Here is an 18,516-nt window from a genome sequence, read left to right as displayed (position 1 = left end):
GTATGTGCAGATGTATATTTCTTTTTTCCCAACATTGAGAATTATGCCATACAAATTATTCAGTAATGTACTTTTTCCAGCTAATATATATTTCTTTCAGTTGTTAAATATGTATCTACAACATCATATTAAAGTTCTGGAAGTATAATTACTGGTTTAAAAAGTTTAAAATCTTTTAAGTGTTTGACGTATAATGTTGAACTGGCCCTCTTAAAAGGTTGTACCAAATTAATACTTACATCAAATGTGTTCCAGTAGAATAAACAGCTTTAAAACCCTTTGTGGTTTCTTTTTCTTTTTATTTTTTTGAGATGGAGCCTTGCTCTGTCACCCAGGCTGGCTGGAATGTAGTGGTGCAATCTCTGCTCACTGCAACCTCCACCTCCCGGGCTCAAGCGATTCTCCTGCCTCAGCCTGAGTAGCTGGGATTACAGGCACCCACCATCATGCGCAGCTAATTTTTGTATTTTTAGTAGAGACAGGGTTTCACCATGTTGGCCAGGCTGGTTTTGAACTCCTGACCTCAAAGGATCAGCCTCCCTCAGCCTTCCAAAATGCTGGGATTACAGGTGTGAGCCATCACACCCGGCCAAGAATCACTAACCTTTTTAATGAATAAATAAATCTTTTATTGAGTTGCTACTAAATTTCAATTGACTAGTACCTGGGATAAACACAGGTGTAGACACTTGACTGAGATCTACTGATTTTTCTCTTCTGCCTATTTAGGCTAATCACCAGACTATAAAATCATGAGAACCACTGACATTGAGTATGGTCTGTGTCAGTCTACACTATAGCTTTAACTAGTTGTGTGATTTCTTGCAAAGAGCAATCAGAGAAGACACAATAAACACATTTACTGATTTCAGGCTGGAGAGCTTTTAAGTAATAGGGCGACGGCCACACACAAGCTGGAGAAAATTACTGTGAAAAGGAAGAGCTTTCTTTAGAGCCCCATCTAAACTAGGCTGCAGAAATGTCTATGATGGGTTTGAAACAAATGAAAGTGAGGCCTTCTGCAGTGTGAAAATCCTCCAAGATAAAGAGACAGATTGATGGGTCCTGCCTTTGCCCTGTCCTGCCCAGTTGCTGATTTCGGGAAATACTTTGGCAGGTTTGTGGGTCATGAATTTGCCAGGTTTCCTTGGGCTTATAAAAGAACACCACGGGAAAATCAAGTGTAAAGCAAGAGCTCAACTGTTTGTTTTTTTTAACAGTTCAGTTTTTTATTGCACACATTATAAAAGAGGTTTAGTCAAAAAGACCAAAGCCCATGTCATCATCAGACTCCTCGGATTCTTCTTTCTTTGCTTTCACTTTCTTATCCTCTGCTGGTGCAGCACCGCTGCTGGAGCAGGTGCACCAGCCCCTGCTGGTGAGGCTCCCAATGTTGACGTTGGCCAGAGCCTTTGCAAACAAGCCAGGCCAAAAAGTTTCAACATTTACACAGCTGCTTTAATGAGGGCACTGAACTTATCCTCCGTGATGGTCACCTCATCGTTGTGCAGAATGAGGGCCGAGTAGATGCAGGCGAGCTCAAAGACGGAGTCCATGGTGCGGGCAAGTGTGGCGCTGGTGCCGCTGGATGCAGTGCTACTCACCGGATGAAGTGAGGGCATCACCCCAATGCAGCCTTAGCTTCCTAGGAAGGACAGAGCACCTTGGTGGCAGGTGAGGAAAGAGGTTCAAGAGCTCAACTCTTAACAGGGGTGTTATTTGTGGTTTTGTTACTGGAAAAGACAGTGACCTTATCAGGGCCAAAGTTTGAAGACACAGGAATTACGAAATGGAGAAGGGCGAGAGGTGAGCTAATGGTGCCATAAAAAGACCAGCACATGCTCCATAGCACTGCTCTTCCAGAGGCAAGACCAACCAAGATGAGGTGGGTCCACAGCTTTCCCTCCTGCCTTTGCTCTGGTTCTTTCATTCTTCTTTGCATACATTGGTAAAGATGCAGAAATAGAACAAAGAAACAGGGAAAATTGGCTAAATTATAGTGAACTAAAGGGCTTAGTCTGTTAAATCTTCTCCTTTTCTGCATCCATAGAAGACAGTGCTGTCTTTCCCAGGAGATGAGATTTAGTCTCAGGAGTTTCTTTTTCCCTGAGGTTATGTTTTTGACTTTGTAGGGGATGTCATCAGCTCCTGTGGTAGGCTTCCTGGCATTTTGAATATATTTATGGGCAGATATTTTCCTCTCTAAAAATGTATAATAAGAAAGACTAGTAGTAACACATTTGAATGACACAATTAATTGACTAGTACCTGGGATACACACTAGTCCCTGGGATACATCTAATTAAGGCACTTAGAGCTTATAAAAATAAAGACTTTCTGAAACGTTGAAATAACAAGACTAGAAACTATTTTAATAGAAGCAAGTAGTGTCTGAATGGTCGACGTCTGTTAGTGGGATGGTGAACTGGCAGGTGGTACCTGTGTGCCAATCCCCATGGCCACAGTCCTGCTTTCAGACACTGGTTCTCTTCCAGGTAACTTTTTTGCATTTTGGAGTTTGAGATACCATTTCCTAAAGATGAATTATCATAACATACTAGAAATAACCATATAAGTGTTTAAAATTATATATTTGAGGAAACTTTGATAATGGAAAATTTCAATAAATAGAGGGAATGGCATAATAAGCCCTGCTTTCTCATCTTTATCTACATTTTATTAGCAGTAACTTTGGGGTGCCTGAGGGAGGTTTCTCTTTCCTGGAGGGCTTCTGTATTATTGACAACGTACTTTCTTGAACGCAACCAGAAACTGAGGCCCCCATTCCTATGTGCCTTCCTATCCCTCTCTGAAGCTTCTGCAGAATTCCCAGCAGGACAGAGCTTGCTGGAAGCTTGGTATGCTCAGAAGCTGCTAAAGCATATATGGGCGGGGGTGGGGGCAACTTCTTGGTCCTAGCACTTCCATGTATCGATTTTCTTTTCTGGCTGCTTAGTGGGAGGAGTGTGTGTGTATGCGTGTGTTTGTGTGTGTGCATGTGTGTGTACATGCCTGTGTGTGTGGATGCATGCGTGTGCTGTGAAGCAGGGAGACCAGCTTTCCACTCCTTCTTGTCTTCTCCCTGCAGTGCCCTGGGAGGTGTCATTGCTTTCCTGCTCTGGGGACGACACCTTTTTTCATTTTACTCAGGCGATTATGTCATGGATATTTCAGGTCAGTCTTTGAGTTGGGTAGGAGGGTGCATCCCTGGTGCCACCGCATCCCACTCTGACCCTCTCGGGTCTGCACTCTCTCTCTGAGAACACCCAGTTCCCCCTTCTTATCTTGACCTCTGGGCTTTCAGGACCGCGAAGAATATTGGGGATCCTGCCAGAAATGAGGGGCGCTTGCGCTTCCTTTGTCTTCTATTTGGGGTGGAAGGAGATTGATGTGCAGAGCAGCTTCCTCTCATCTGACTTTTCATGGGTCTCTGGGAACAATTTCCAAATAGTAAACTCTCTGGCAAATGATGATAGTAAACTTTCTTTGCAGATGACAGCTGCCCAAAGCCCCCTGAGATTGCAAATGGCTATGGGGAACACTCAATTCGCTACCAGTGTAAGAACTACTACAGGCTGCGCACAGAAGGAGATGGTAAGATGTGGACAACTGTCTCTATGCCTTGCATACAACCCCCTACTCTGACATTTCCATGATGGGGGGTGCTGAGGTGATTTGCCGGAAAGTTCATTGCTCTCCTTGGAGCCAGGAGATTTAGATTCTAATAAGCGTTTTGTCGCCAGTAGCCATGGCCCTTTGGGCAGACTAACTTTTGTCAGCCTCAAGTTTTCTGTTTTGTTAAGGGGAGGCGATGCCATGCAGCCTACCTCATGTAAATCTCAGAGTCAGATTTACATCTCCAGAAGGAGATGTGGGAAAAGAAGAAATGCTGATGACAGTGTCACCCTCACCTAGTGAAGTCTTGCTGTCCTGGCACTGCTCTAAGGGCTTTAGTCCTCACAGTATTAGTACTCACAGTATTCCTCGGAATAGAGTTGTTTTCACCTTGCTGATAAGGAAACTGAGGCACAGACAGGTTGAGTATCTTGCCCAAATTCAGGCAGCCTGTAAGAGGCAGAGTCAGGATTTGAACCTTGAGCCCTCCCTGTACTGCCTGGCTGTGACCGCCATGACCGCAGTGTGTTCTGCTGGGCTTAACTGGTGTCCAGGCACTTGGCTTCCAGCACAGCACTCTTTCCCTTCCTCCTTCTCGTATTCTCCCTCCTTTCTCCCTTCCTATCTGCCACCTTTCCTCTTCTTAATTATTCTCCTTAAATGCCTTCTCACTCTGCTCTGGGTCCAGACTTGACTTCTCCTTTGGCTCACTTCTTGCCTTTTGTTTCAGGAGTGTACACCTTAAACAATGAGAAGCAGTGGATAAATAAGGCTGTTGGAGATAAACTTCCTGAATGTGAAGCAGGTGGGTGCTGAGCACTTAAGAGAGCAGACAGGCGTCCAGCGGGGAACGTCCTAGAGGCACAGCCTTCCAGTGCGGCTTCCTCTGAGCACACAAGAGCCAGGAGGAGGGATGTGGGAGAACTGCAGCTGGCCAGGGAGAGACTTAAGCAGTTAGGTGATGACTCCCCTAAGGGTCACCAAGGGTCTTGTTCATTGGGGCCTGAAGGGCACTGGCTGAATCCACTGTCGGCACTGCCCACAGATCAGGAGAGCCTGTGCATACAGAGAGCCTGCTAGAGAGCCCTGGATCTAAGGAGAAGCAAGCTCCAGGGAGAACAAGTCAAGGGATGACATAAAATCTTAATCCATGGAAGCCTAGCAGGAGGCTGGACATGGGCTGGAACTCCTGCTTCTCGTTATTAGGAGGAACTGTTGCTCTCTGCTTTCCGTCTCAGAACCAGAGGCAAAGGCCCAGCCTCTTCTGCTCTTACTGGTGCGGAACTGCCAACCTGTGTCGTATTAGCTGCACCATGTACAAAATCTGAGCTCCAGCCAGTGCTGCTCTAGTTTCATCTTTCTTCAGAGAGAATGAATTACTGTAGCTCCTAGTCACTGCCCCTTTTTTCTTTGAGACACAGTTTCGTTCTTGTCGCCCAGGCGGGAGTGCAGTGGCGTGATCTCAGCTCGCTGCAACCTCTGCCTCCCGGGTTTAAGCAATTTTCCTGCCTCAGCCTCACAATGTAGCTGGGATTATAGGTGACCATCACCACGCCCAGCTAATTTTTTTGTATTTTTACTTGAGACCGGGTTTCACCATGTTGGCCAGGCTGGTCTTGAACTCATGACCTCAGGAGATCCAACTGCCTCGGCCTCCCAAAGTGCTGGGATTACAGGTGTGACCCACCGCAGCTGGCCCCTAGCCCTTTCAATGAATTTCAGGGAATTGTGGAAATTCCTTTGTTGGGATAATTGTTTAAATATAATATAGTTCACCAGCCAGCGTTAAAAAAATCTCAGTATTTTCATTTCCTTTGTTAGAAAAGTGGGAAATAGAGCTTTTTGTAATGTAAACAATTTAAAAAACAGAATTATTTTAAAACTGCAACTATTGGAAATGAGATCAGCAGGTGGTAAGGGCAAAGCATTTAAATCTTTCTAGTTCATGCAGCAGTGACAGCCACCCATGCTTTCACCCCTTTCTCAGATGGAAAGGCTCTTGCACATTTCCACTCATGAGTGTCTTGCTCTCCTTGACAGTATGTGGGAAGCCCAAGAATCCGGCAAACCCAGTGCAGCGGATCCTGGGTGGACACCTGGATGCCAAAGGCAGCTTTCCCTGGCAGGCTAAGATGGTCTCCCGCCATAATCTCACCACAGGGGCCACGCTGATCAATGAACAATGGCTGCTGACCACGGCTAAAAATCTCTTCCTGAGCCATTCAGAAAATGCCATAGCAAAAGACATTGCCCCTACTTTAACACTCTATGTGGGGGAAAAGCAGCTTGTAGAGATTGAGAAGGTTGTTCTATACCCTAACTACTCCCAGGTAGATATTGGGCTCATCAAACTCAAACAGAAGGTGCTTGTTAATGAGAGAGTGATGCCCATCTGCCTACCTTCAAAGGATTATGCAGAAGTAGGGCGTGTGGGTTATGTTTCTGGCTGGGGACAAAGTGACAACTTTAAACTTACTGACCATCTGAAGTATGTCATGCTGCCTGTGGCTGACCAAGACCAATGCATAAGGCACTATGAAGGCAGCACAGTCCCCGAAAAGAAGGCACCGAAGAGCCCTGTAGGGGTGCAGCCCATACTGAACAAACACACCTTCTGTGCCGGCATGTCTAAGTACCAGGAAGACACCTGCTATGGCGATGCGGGCAGTGCCTTTGCCGTTCATGACCTGGAGGAGGACACCTGGTACGCGGCTGGGATCCTAAGCTTTGATAAGAGCTGTGCTGTGGCTGAGTATGGTGTGTATGTGAAGGTGACTTCCATCCAGGACTGGGTTCAGAAGACCATAGCTGAGAACTAATGGAAGGCTGGCCGGAAGCCCTTGCCTGAAAGCAAGATTTCAGCCTGGAAGAGGGCAAAGTGGACGGGAGTGGACAGGAGTGGATGCGATAAGATGTGGTTTGAAGCTGATGGGTGCCAGCCCTGCATTGCTGAGTCAATCAATAAAGAGCTTTCTTTTGACTCATTTCTGTGTTGTGTTCAGTCTTGAGTCTTTTTTATTTGCTCCTTTATGGTCCAGGGTAGTCAGAAGGTATAGAGTCTACTGGGAGTATGGCAGAAAAAGCCCCAAACCCACTGGAAATCCCGAAGGTGATACAAACTCTTCCACCTTAGGGAATCATGCTCACTGACTGAGTGCCTATTGAATGCTAGGTCCCAGAAAGGTAACTGTTGTCCTTGTTTTACAGGCAAGGAAACAGAGACTCAGAGATGGTAAGTGAGTTGCTTAAGATTACATAGCTATGAAACAGGGAAGCTGAACTTTGAATCCAGGCCTGGTTGATAGAAACTCAGAGCTCTTTTCACTGCATGCTGTTGCCTCTTCAAAGCGTATTAGGAGAAAGGGCATGGGCCTGGTGAGGAAGAGGCTAGCTCAAAATGGGATGGGGAAAAAGTGTTTTAACACAGACAGTACTTCAGAGTTTGGGATCTAACCTACCAGCACTCCAGAAAACAAAAGATGATGATGTAAAGGCAGGATCTCTGGACTTGCTGAGTCCAAATCATGGCTTGGCCCAAACATTTGCTAAGTAATTTAGGCTTCCTGGCCATTAGTTCCTGGTCTCTTCCATGAAGGACTTGAGCCAGGGTAACGTCCCTATCAGCAATAAGCTTCTGGGACTCTGTAAAGAGTGGGGAGGTAGAGTCCCTGCCTCAGTAGAAGCTGCTTTTCCTACTTGGAACAAACCCACCCTTCACCAGGAATCAAAAGCAAGCTGTCTGAGCCTCCTCTCCTGATGGCAGGTCATGCTATTAAGGGTCTCCCAGAAGAAAGCTTCTGGAGCTCTGAGAAACAGCAGATCTTCTAACAGAACTTTTTCTTGCTATAAGCCTTCAATATCACCAATCACCAATGTGCCTTCTTCTCATGCGAAAATACGGCCCCTCCTTTGCAGGGTGTAAAATGACACTGATGTCACTCTCTCTCACCAGGGTCTGGCCATCTCTGTGAAGCTCTCCTCACAGGCACCCTGCAGATTCATCAATAAACTTCAACAGGTTAGCGCTAGTAGGCCAATAAGACCTATATTCTAGAACCTGTGAAAGAGATAATAGCCAGAAACTGGCAAGTACCAGTCAAACTCTTTAAAAAAATGCCTCTTAGAACACAGTCACTTACACATTTTCTTAGATCTCTTCAGCACCAAGTTTCTTGGAAGAACAAGGCACTCTGCAGTTTTCTTAAAGAATTGTCTGATTGTATTAAGTGGCTTCTGGTAAAACAACAGTAAGAGAAAAGTTCTGGCATTCTCTTGATCACTCATCTTCTCTGCCTTCCTCCCCAGCACCACCTCCTGGCCTCAGCCTGTGGGCTTCTGCAAAGTCAGGTATCAGGACTAATTAGCTAGCATCAAATTCCTGTTAATTCCAGAAGCAGGGACAAACCTGTTGGGGAGGGACTTAATGACAAAATTAGGTATAGGTCTATACGTTAATCAAGGAAAATTCTCTACTTCCTTAAACTTACTTACCACCCTAGAGGAGAGCCAAATCCACTCTGATGATGTTTGGTCATAGGAAGGAAATTGGGGAAAATTACAAGTTTCTCCAATCCATGTAAAATTAAGAAATCCTGGGGAAGTTGTAAAGAGAAAACAGTACTCTATTCCCTTGAAAGGCAGAATAGGTTTATAACTTATAATCCAAGGTCTCCTTCAGGAAGGACTTCTTGAACCCCATATGTCCTCTTACAACACTCCAATATTGCCTGTAAAAAAGTCGGATGGGTCATATCGGCTACTACGAGAACTTCGAGCCATTAACCAAATAGTCCAGACCACCCACCCTGTCATTCCTAACCCTTACACCATTATCAGCAAGATCCCTCATGACTGCCAGTGGTTCACAGTAATAGACCTCAGTGATGACTTCTGGGCTTGCCCCTTAGCTGTGGATAGCTGGGACATATTTGCTTTTGAATGGGAAGACCCTCATTCCAGTTGGAAGCAATAGTAGTGATGGACAGTTCTACCCCAAGGGTTTAAAGACTCTCCAAACCTATTCAGTCAAAGTTTGGAACAAGTCCTAGAGAATTTCCCTCTTTCATCATCCTTATGTCTACTCCAATATGTGGATGACCTGCTCATTTCCGGAGGCACCAAAGACCAAGTAACCGCAATTTTAATTAGCTTTCTAAATTTCCTAAGGGAACAATGGTTACGGGTCTCAAAAAGTAAACTCCAGCTTGTAGAACCTGAGGTAAAACACATGGGGCACTTAATAAGCAAAGGTAAGCGGAAGATAGGGCCCGAACAAATGGAAGGGATCATATCCCTGCCACTGCCTGAGACAAAACAAGAACTTAGAAAATTCTTCAGGCTAGCTGGAAATTATTGCCTGTGGATTGACTCTTATGCCTTAAAAACAAAACCTCTATATCTAAAACTTACCCAAGAAGGGCCTGACCCCCTTCTTTGGACCCCACAAGAAGTCCAGCAAGTTGAGGAACTAAAACATCTACTTATAACTGCCCCTGTCTTAGCTCTGCCATCCTTAGATCAGCCATTTCACTTTTTTGTTAATATAAGCAATGGGGCAGCTATAGGAGTACTCACTCAAAAGCATGGGGCCATTGCCAGCCCACAGCCTTTCTGTCAAAGATTCTTGACGTGGTAACCTGTGGGTGGCCCGAATGTATCCTATCTACAGCAGCAACTGTTTTATTGACAGAGGAAAGTAGAAAAATAACCTTTGGGGGAAGTCTCCTAAGCACACCCCATCAGGTTAAAACCATTCTTAGCCAAAAAGCAGGGAGATGGCTTACAGATTCAAGAATCCTAAAATATGAAGCTATCCTATTAGAAAAACGTGATTTAACCCTAACCACTGACAATGTGCTCAACCCCTCCACCTTCCTTTTTTTTTTTTTTTTTTTGAGATGGAGTTTCACTCTTATTGCCCATGCTAGAGTGCAATGGCACAATCTCGGCTCACTGCAACCTTCGCCTCCTGGGTTCAAGCAATTCTCCTGCCTCAGCCTACCAAGTAGCTGGGATTACAGGCATGCCACCACGCCTGGCTAATTTTTTTGTATTTTTAGTAGAGATGGGGTTTCTCCATGTTGGTCAGGCTGGTCTTGAACTCCTGTCCTCAGGTGATCCGCCTGCCTTGGCCTCCCAAAGTGTTGGGATTACAGGCGTGAGCCACTGTGCCCGGCCTACCCCGCCACCTTCCTGACAGGAAATCCAAACGCTGGAGACCCCAAGCACAAATGTTTAGACTTAATCATCAAACTAAAGTAAGGCCTGATCTAAGTGAGACCCCTTTAAAAATAGGGCACCATCTCTTTGTAGACAGCTCCTCCCGGGTAATTGAAGAGAAAAAACATAATGGCTACTCAGTGGTTGATGGAGAAACTCTCACAGAAGTAGAATCAGGGAGACTTCCCAATAACTGGTCTAACCAAACATGTGAGTTGTTCGCACTAAATCAAGCCTTAAAATAGCTGCAGAATCAAGAAGGGACTATTTACACCAATTCCAAATATGCTTTTGGAGTGGCCCATACCTTTGGGAAGATTTGGACTGAACAAGGTCTTATTACTATCAAGGGCCAAAACCTTGTCCACAAAGAGTTAATCATGCAAGTACTAGAAAACCTTCAGCTACCAGAGGATATAGCCATTGTTCATGTCCCAGGACACCATAAAGGTCTCTCTTTCAAGAGTTACTTCCCAAGAAGCACCCTTCTTCCACTGAACCCCTTGTCTCCCTTCCCCATCTGCAACCCCCATCTTCTCCCAAGCAGACAAAGAAAAATTAAAGAAAATAGGGGCTAACAAAAACTCAGAAGAGAAACGGATACTGCCAGATAACAAAGAAATGTTGTCCAAACCCCTAATGACAGAAATCTTAACACAACTTCACCAAGGGACCCATTGGGGTCCCCAAGCCATGTGTGATGCAGTCCTTAGAACCTATGGGTGTACAGGGATTTATACCCTCACCAGGCAACTCACAGACATTGTATGGTATGCAGAAAAACCAATAAACAAACTTTAAGAAAACTGCCCTTTGGGGGAAGAAATCCTGGGCTAAGGCCATTCCAAAGTGTCCAAATTGACTTATACCGAAATGCCCCAAATAGGCTGCCTCAAATGTTTGTCAGTTTTAGTGGACCATCTCACTCACTGGGTGGAAGCCATTCACCTGCCAAGTGCAACTGCCAATAATGTAGTTAAAGTACTAATAGAAGATACCATACCCAGATTCAGATTAATAGAGAACATTGACTCAGACAATGCAACCCATTTTACTGCACAGGTCATTAAAGGATTAACACAGACACTGGATATAAAATGGGAATATCATACTCCCTGGCACCCACCCTCATCAGGAAAAGTAGAAAGAATGAATCAAAATAAAAAAATCACCTAACTAAACTAATCTTGGAAACCCGACTGCCATGAACTAAGTACCTCCCTGTCGCCTTACTAAGAATTCGTATCGCCCCTTGAAAAGATATCAGCCTGTCCCCTTATGAAACGCTCTACAGATTGCCATGCTTAAATTCCACCACTGACATCCCTACACTCGAAACAAAACATCAATTTCTTAAAAACTATATACGTGGTCTATCTTCCACCCTTTTTTCCCTCAGGACCCAAGGCCTCTTAGCACAAATGCCGCCTCTAGAGTTTCCAGTACACCCACATCAGCCTGGGGATTATGTGCTCATCAAAAGCTGGAGGGAGGAAAACTCGAACCATCGTGGGAAGGACCCTATCTAATACTCCTAACAACTGAAACAGCAGCCCGAACGGCTGAACAGGGGTGGACTCACCACACTCGGGTAAAAAGGACCCCACCCCTTATGGAATCATGGACCATCACTCCAGGACCAACTCCCTCAAAATTAACATTCAAAAAGGTCTTATTTGTCTCTTCTTCCCCCTAATTGCCCAGGGGCATTTCATTTTTTTTTTTTTGAGATGGAGTCTCGCTCTGTTGCCCAGGCTGGAGTGCAGTGGCAAGATCTCCACTCACTGCAAGCTCCGCCTCCTGGGTTCACACCATTCTCCTGCCTCAGCCTCCCGAGTAGCTGGGACTACAGGCGCCCGCCACCACGCCCGGCTAATTTTTTGTATTTTTAGTAGAGACGGGGTTTCACAGTGTTAGCCAGGATGGTTGATCTCCTGACCTTGTGAATTGCCCGCCTCGGCATCCCAAAGTGCTGGGATTACAGGCGTGAGTCACCGTGCCCAGCCCGCATTTCATTGTTAATGTAACCAGGTCAGCCTTCCCCCAAGCTGTTGTGTTTGATGCTTGCCTAGTCATACCTTGCGGAGACCTACAAAGTCAAAGGCAACTAGCCTCTTCAGAAAAGTATCTTTGCCCTTGGTACTCACCCCACCCTCAATCTGATCCTTGCAAGATTCCCTATAATTGGCTACCTTGCCATTCCTGGTACAATATTCTCTGGACCACTCAGTCCCAAGGCTGGACTTCTTCAGCAGGCTGCACCTCCCTAAAACCTTATATCCATTTTACTAAACAAAATAACTCCTCTAACTGCCAACACCTCCGATGTAACCTGGTGCATATTTCTATTACTACTTCAACCTCCACTAACCATATTCCCACCCTAAGTCGCTTTTATGGTATGGGGCAGATGTTAGCGGGAAAGACCCCATAGGGTCCTTTGAGATTGGTTTTGTCGCCCCTCCAGCACCCCTTCCTTCCCGAAGATCTCCTCCAAATGAAACAACTATCTTGCCACTACCTAATGACAAAACTAAAGTGCACATAGTGGAAGTCAAAGACCTAAAACAAACCCTGGCCATCGAGACCGGACACCAAGAAATGAATGCCTGGCTGAAATGGATCAAATATTCAGTTTGCAATTTAAATAAAAGCGACTGTTATGCCTGTGCAATGGGCAGGCCAGAAACCCAAATAGTTCCCTTCCTGCTTGGATGGTCTAACCAACTGGGCATGGACTGTACAGTAGCTCTCTTCCAGCACCCCACAGCCTGGGGTAATAAGTCATGCACCAGTCTCTCACTGCTTTTCCCAAAAGTCAAAGACTTCCCTGTGGGTCAGCCCCCAAGGGCCATCTGGCTCCTGGCCTCTGATGCCAATGTTACCTCTTGTCTCTCATGACGGGGAAAACTTACATCTTTCGGGAATGTAATGGGATGCAGTGAATCCGAGCCTTTTCGAGAGCTCACCAATCAGACTGCCCTTGTCTATCCACAAGCAGATGTTTGGTGGTATTGCGGAGGACCTCTACTGGGTATGCTGCCAAATAATTGGAGCAGCACTTGCACTCTAATCCAACTGGCCATCTCTTTCACCCTGGCATTTCATCAGTCCGACAAAAAGTCACCCTCTTGGGAAAAAAGAGAAGCTCCTCAAGGGTCTTTTGACCCCCATGTCTATATAGAGGCAATTGGAGTACCACGAGGAGTAGCCAATGAATTTAAAGCTCGAAATCAAATAGCTGCCAGGTTTGAGTCAGTCTTATTTTGGTGGTCTACTATAAACAAAAACGTAGACTGGATAAACTATATATATTACAATCAACAAGGATTTGTTAATTATACCAGAGATACCATTTGGGGATAGCTGAGCAATTTGGTCCCACCAGCCAAATGGCCTGGGAAAACAGGATAGCTCTTGACATGACATTAGCAGAAAAAGGCAGAGTTTGTGTAATCATCAGAGCCCAATGTTGTACTTTGATCCCAAATAACACAGCTCCTGATGGAACCATTACCAAGGCTCTACAAGGCCTCACCACCCTAGCAAATGAGCTGGCTGAAAATTCTGGAATAGATGACCCCTTCACAGGTTTAACCAAAAGATGGTTTGGTAAATGGAAAGGACTTATGGCCTCTATCCTCACTTCCCTTGCCATTGTTACAAGTGCACTCATCCTTGTAGGCTGTTGCATCACACCTTGTGTTTGTGGGTTAGTTCAAAGACTCATAGAAATGGCTCGCACTAAAACCTTCTCTGTCTCTCCCCCTCCATATTCAGACCAACTTTTACTCCTAGACAATCAAGAAGAGCAACAAAGCCAAATCTTACTAAAATAATTTGAAGAGGAAGAATTATAACAACAAAAAGGGGGAAATTGTCAGAATAAAAGAAAGGTTCCTCTTCAAAGATCCAACTTTCTTGTCATAGGCTGTAAACCGCCTTGCTCCAAACCTTAACCTGTAACCTTTACCCTCTGCCTTATTTGAGAAAGATTCAAGCGCATAGCCAATTGGAGTCAGCCTAGACTGTGCGGTCCAACCCCAGCCAATGGGGGAAAGACAAAGAAGCAGGAACTGCGTTAGGGTTAGAAACCTGTTCTCCTTTGTTAGGTGTGCTTTTGCGACTGCTATAGGCGCGAGCAGCACCCTTCTGCAGAAGTAAACTTTGCCTTGCTGAGAAACTTTTCTTCTGAGTGCTCCTCTTCCTCTGCGGCACTCAGAAATAAGAGAACTTATTTCTAACAGAAGGAAGAAGACATGATAATTTTGCACACGCAGGCTCTGAGTTTTGGCTGGTGCACTGAGTGCTTACCATACCGCAAATACTGTGTGATCTGGGCTGAAGAACAGAAATCCCAACTAACAGTGACTTAGGCAAAAAGAAATTTTATTCTTTCACAGAAGTCTGAGGCAGGCAGGTCCAGAGTTCACGCAGGAGCTCAATAACATCAGAGATTGGGCTCTTTTTGTTCTTCTTAGCATATCGATGTTTTACCTGATGCTGGGCACCTCGTGGACCTAAGATGGTTGTTATAGCTCCATGCATCATGATTAAACCAGAGACAGGAAGTGTACGATGGAAGAGGACAGAGGTGATGGCCTCCTCCTCTCCTTTTGTCTTATTCCTGGAGTGACTCCCTCATCAGCAGGGATACAAGCAGTGCCTGGCAGCCTTCCCTCTCTCCTGTATCAGCCAAAAGCAAGACTCATGGCACCCCTCCCTGCAGGAAAGGGGTGGAATGGAGCCCCTGGCAAAGGGGGCTGGACTTGCAGTGACAGTGCTGCTCTGAACAGGACTGGGCTTCTGTTGGAGAGGTGGTCAGCGGCTGCTAGGCAGGTCACAAGCTGCCTCGCCCATGGCTCTCCAGCTCTGCACCTACCCTCTCCTTCTAATAAATCTGTTTCAATAACCACCACGAGGTTTAAAGAAGAGCAGTAACTTGCCCACGGTTGCGCCAGGCACCCCTAGAAGAGCAAGAATTCCTTACAAAGTTATTAAAACAGGCAAATCCCACATAGGTGACATTTCTTTCCAACAATGCTGACATCTCTTTTAGTTTTGAGCCTTAGTAATCCAATTTTCTGCCTCAGGAAGAGGCAGCAGCTTCTGGGAAAAATCTGCTCCTGCTAAGGTGGCTCATTCATTGTTTTACCTGAATAGAGTGGTGGATGGTGAAGGTTCAAATTCTCACTTTTCATATTAAATTTTATAACATAAAAAATAATTAAATGGGGTGGGCACAGTGGCTCACGCCTATAATCCCAGCACCTGGGAGGCTGAGGTCAGGAGATCGAGACCATCTTGGCTAACACGGTGAAACTGCGCCTCTATAAAAATACAAAAAATTAGCTGGGCATGGTGGCGGGCGCCTGTAGTCCCAGCTACTCAGGAGGCTGAAGCAGGAGAATGGCATGAACCCAGGAGGTGGAGCTTGCAGTGAGCCGAGATCGCGCCACTGCACTCCAGCCTGGGTGACAAGAGTGACTCGGTCTCAAAAAAAAAAAAAAAAATTGAATGAGCCAACCAGGACAATGTTTAAAAGCCAGAGCCAAAAAGGCTCCAAAATAAAACAAACTTGTCTGCTCAATTAATTATTTGAAGAGAACCTACGGTAATACACTGGAGATGGGAAAGCACGAGGGATGTATGAGTGGAGGAACCAGCAAAGGGGTGTGTGTGTGTGTGTGTGTGTGTGTGTGCACGCATGCACCCAGCTAGGGTAGAAAATAAGTACTTTTGCTTCTATGGGAAGTGACTTTCCAGTTCACTTGTGTATCAAATGAACATGATGAAATCAAATTGTACTAGCCAATGTTTGAGAGGGTTCTGTATTAAAGGGATAAAGAAAAACATTAGAAAGAGAAGTTACAAAAATCACTGTGGGGAAAATGAACACCAATGACTTGGCTGCTCTGAGGCTCGCAGGGAGTAGACAGTTAGGCATCCCAGGTCATCAGAGAACCAGTGGGGTCTTTTCCTCAGGGGCCGGGTTTTCTACACGCAAGTCAAACCTCTTCTCCTCTGGGACACATGTTTCCAAAGGACTCCAGAAACACAGCACAGCTGGATTCAGGTACTGTGTCAAGATGTGCCTTTTTCTTCATCTTTGACAGCAATTAATGTACTAAATGTCTTGATAGAGAAGGTCATATTTGGGAATATTCTTGGGATCAATAGGACTTTGGACAATAAGCTTCCCCCTCATTGCTCCTCGATAGATTACTTCAATCAAATCTATGAAGTCTTGTTTGGTTTTGAAGCTTCCCACAAACTTAGTGTGATCTGGAGATCTAGACAGCATAGAAGAGAAACAACTGCTCTAAGAACTTTGAGTAATCACTTGTTGAAGACTTTCAGGATAAACAAAATGAAAAACAGCTTTGTTATTTTCTTCTTGTCAATGAGACTTCAGACATAAAGCCCAACATTAATTTTTCAATCATTTTTTTCCATTTAGTAAATGACTCAACCCAGTGCTGTGGGCCACTAGCATGAAAGCTCTGTCATGTGCAAAGCTTCAGCTTCAAAAGCTATTGTAATCACAAAATCTATTTTTATCACCTCTCAAATCATCAAGCAGATTTCACCAAGTGTTGGAGTGCACATTGTTTCTTCATTTGCTGTTGTTGCTTTTGCCTGGGCAGTGTGCAAAGCCCATTCAATATTCATGGCCTTTTGAGTGGTAGGTATTAAAAAATTGTTTTTTTAGAAAAGTATCTCAAACACCAGGTATGTTACTGTAAAAATTTTAAAGAAATAAATAAAATCACGGATGAGGCCAGAGGTCACTTTTCAGTGTCTATCCTTCCAATCTTGTGTGTGTGTGTGTGTGTGTGTGTGTGTGTGTGTGTGTGTGTGTATGTGCAGATACATACTTCTTTTTCCCCAACATTGGGAATTATGTCATACAAATTATTCAGTAATATGCTTTTTTCTAGCTGACATATATTTCTTTCATTTGTTAAATGTGCATCTACAACATCATATTAAAGTCCTGGAAGTGTAATTACTGGGTTAAAAAGTTTAAAAACTTTAAACTATTTGATACATAATGTTGAACTGGCCCCCTTAAAAGGTTGTACCAAATTAATACTTACATCGAATGTGCTCCAGTAGAATAAACAGCTTTAAAATACTTTTGTGTTTTGTTGTTGTTGTTGTTGTTTTGCGATGGAGCCTTGCTCTGTCACCAGGCTGGAGTGTAGTGGTGCGTTCTCTGCTCACTGCAACCTCCACCTCCTGGGCTCAAGCGAATCTCCTGCCTCAGCCTCCTGAGTAGTTGGGATTACAGGCACCCACCATCATGCCTGGCTAATTTTTTTTTTTGAGACGGCAGCTCTGTTGCCCAGGATGAAGTGCAGTGGCGCGATCTCGGCTCACTGCAAGCTCCGCCTCCTGGGTTCATGCCATTTTTCTGCCTCAGCCTCCAGAGTAGCCGGGACTACATGCGCCCGCCACCACGCCCAGCTAATTTTTTGTATTTTTAGTAGAGACAGGGTTTCACTGTGTTAGCCAGGATGGTCTCGATCTGCTGACCTCGTGATCTGCCTGCCTCGGCTTCCCAAAGTGCTGGGATTACACGCGTGAGCCACTGCGCCTGGCCATGCCTGGCTAATTTTTGTATTTTTAGTAGAGATGGGGTTTCACTATGTTGGCCATGCTGGTTTTGAACTCCTGACCTCAAATGATCCGCCTGCCTCGGCCTCCCAAAGTGCTGGGATTACAGGCGTGAGCCACTATGCCCAGCCTAAAACACTTTAAAACAGATAATATTTCACATACTTTCAAATAAAGACAAAAAGGGTATACAGATCTAGATAAGTGGACACATCAACCACAGTAAGAAATGATCAGAATCATGGATGCATCCAATCATCAATATTAAGTATTGAGATGGTAATTGGATGGAGTGGAAGGCATTAAAGAGGACATCATGTTACTTATTCTTGACAGGCTTTGTTGAAGAATGATTTAAAATTCAATGGCGAAAAGCAGGAAACTTTGCAAGAGAGAAGCACATCTTAGTTTGCTAGAAGGAATGTTTCTTTTATAAATGCCACTTACCAGTCCAAAAGCTTAAGAAAAACTGCATGTTTTGTTTCAAATGAAATTCCTGGGAAAATTTTAAGAGTTCTTTATTTAGCTAATATGGCTATTTTACATTTTATAGACTTATGGATGGTAGTGCTTTGCCAACTGTACTATTTCTTCATACTTAAGTCGGAAATTAAAATTTGACAAACCATGTGTATGCACTATTAAAAAAATAAATAAAATTTGACAATCATACCTGAAGCACTCTCATTTTGTAGCAGGTTTTGCATAAAAAATTAGAGAGTGCGTCAGTTGAGGAAACAGTACTGATATAAGACTCACAGAGCCAACATCACATGGAAATAGGCAAGCTACTGAAACTGCTTACCAAGGAAACTTACAAGGTTGCAATTAACTTCAGATCAACTGCACTTACCCATAATCCACTTTCATATGCTGCCCATTGAAGAAAAAGACAGTAGATGGAATATAACTGATGTCAAAATACTGTGTATAAACTGCAGTTTGGTCCACATCTACCAGGTATATAGCAGCCATTTTACTTAAGTCAGAAGAGGTCTTAGAAAGCTGCAAATGACGAGAGAGACAAAGGTTACAATATGAGAGGCAGCTAATGTTTCTTCT

General features: G+C 44.6%; 2 protein-coding genes and 1 pseudogene across 11 annotated transcripts in view; 1 reads left to right on the top strand and 2 right to left on the bottom strand.

Moving 5' to 3' along the window:
• The window catches only part of TXNL4B (thioredoxin like 4B), an 89,753-nt gene that overhangs the window by 62,315 nt on the left and 8,922 nt on the right, over positions 1–18,516 (bottom strand). For 4 of the 9 annotated variants that reach the window (XM_055100243.2, XM_055100244.2, XM_034940609.3 and 1 more), the window contains 2 exons: positions 18,308–18,459; positions 14,207–16,127 (listed from right to left, as the gene is read on the bottom strand). In XM_055100243.2, coding sequence (XP_054956218.1) covers positions 15,962–16,127; positions 18,308–18,459 — 318 coding nt within the window. In that variant the 3' untranslated portion in view covers positions 14,207–15,961. Of the gene's footprint in view, positions 1–14,206; positions 16,128–18,307; positions 18,460–18,516 lie in introns of those variants that run through there. The other 5 variants (XR_010110289.1, XM_063597734.1, XM_024925959.4 and 2 more) reach the window with 2 other exon arrangements.
• LOC134729309 (large ribosomal subunit protein P1-like) lies at positions 1,214–18,436 on the bottom strand (annotated as a pseudogene).
• Positions 1,557–11,618, top strand: LOC100972567 (haptoglobin). 2 transcript variants are annotated; one of them, XM_034940606.3, is made up of 5 exons: positions 1,557–1,674; positions 3,089–3,174; positions 3,493–3,594; positions 4,346–4,420; positions 5,656–11,618. In XM_034940606.3, exons 1-5 carry the CDS (start codon positions 1,589–1,591, stop codon positions 6,432–6,434), a joined length of 1,128 nt encoding a protein of 375 aa, XP_034796497.1. In that variant the 5' UTR covers positions 1,557–1,588; the 3' UTR covers positions 6,435–11,618. The 2 variants fall into 2 exon arrangements, with proteins under 2 accessions (XP_034796497.1, XP_034796498.2); XM_034940607.3 differs by lacking the exon at positions 1,557–1,674 and adding an exon at positions 1,756–1,885.

Source organism: Pan paniscus, chromosome 18 (assembly GCF_029289425.2).
Source record: "Pan paniscus chromosome 18, NHGRI_mPanPan1-v2.0_pri, whole genome shotgun sequence".
Lineage (NCBI taxonomy): Eukaryota > Metazoa > Chordata > Mammalia > Primates > Hominidae > Pan > Pan paniscus.
Note: the sequence above shows the minus strand (reverse complement) of the source record. Positions and strands in the feature narration are given on the sequence as shown.

Excerpts from the sequence above, each read along its gene's own strand:
- LOC100972567 (XM_034940606.3), top strand. The coding sequence starts at position 1,589 with ATGCAGTGCTACTCACCGGATGAAGTGAGGGCATCACCCCAATGCAGC. Across the intron at positions 1,675-3,088 it reads ACAGAGCACCTTGGTGGCAG|TGCCCTGGGAGGTGTCATTG; the intron begins GTGAGGAAAGAG and ends TTCTCCCTGCAG. Across the intron at positions 3,175-3,492 it reads TTATGTCATGGATATTTCAG|ATGACAGCTGCCCAAAGCCC; the intron begins GTCAGTCTTTGA and ends CTTTCTTTGCAG.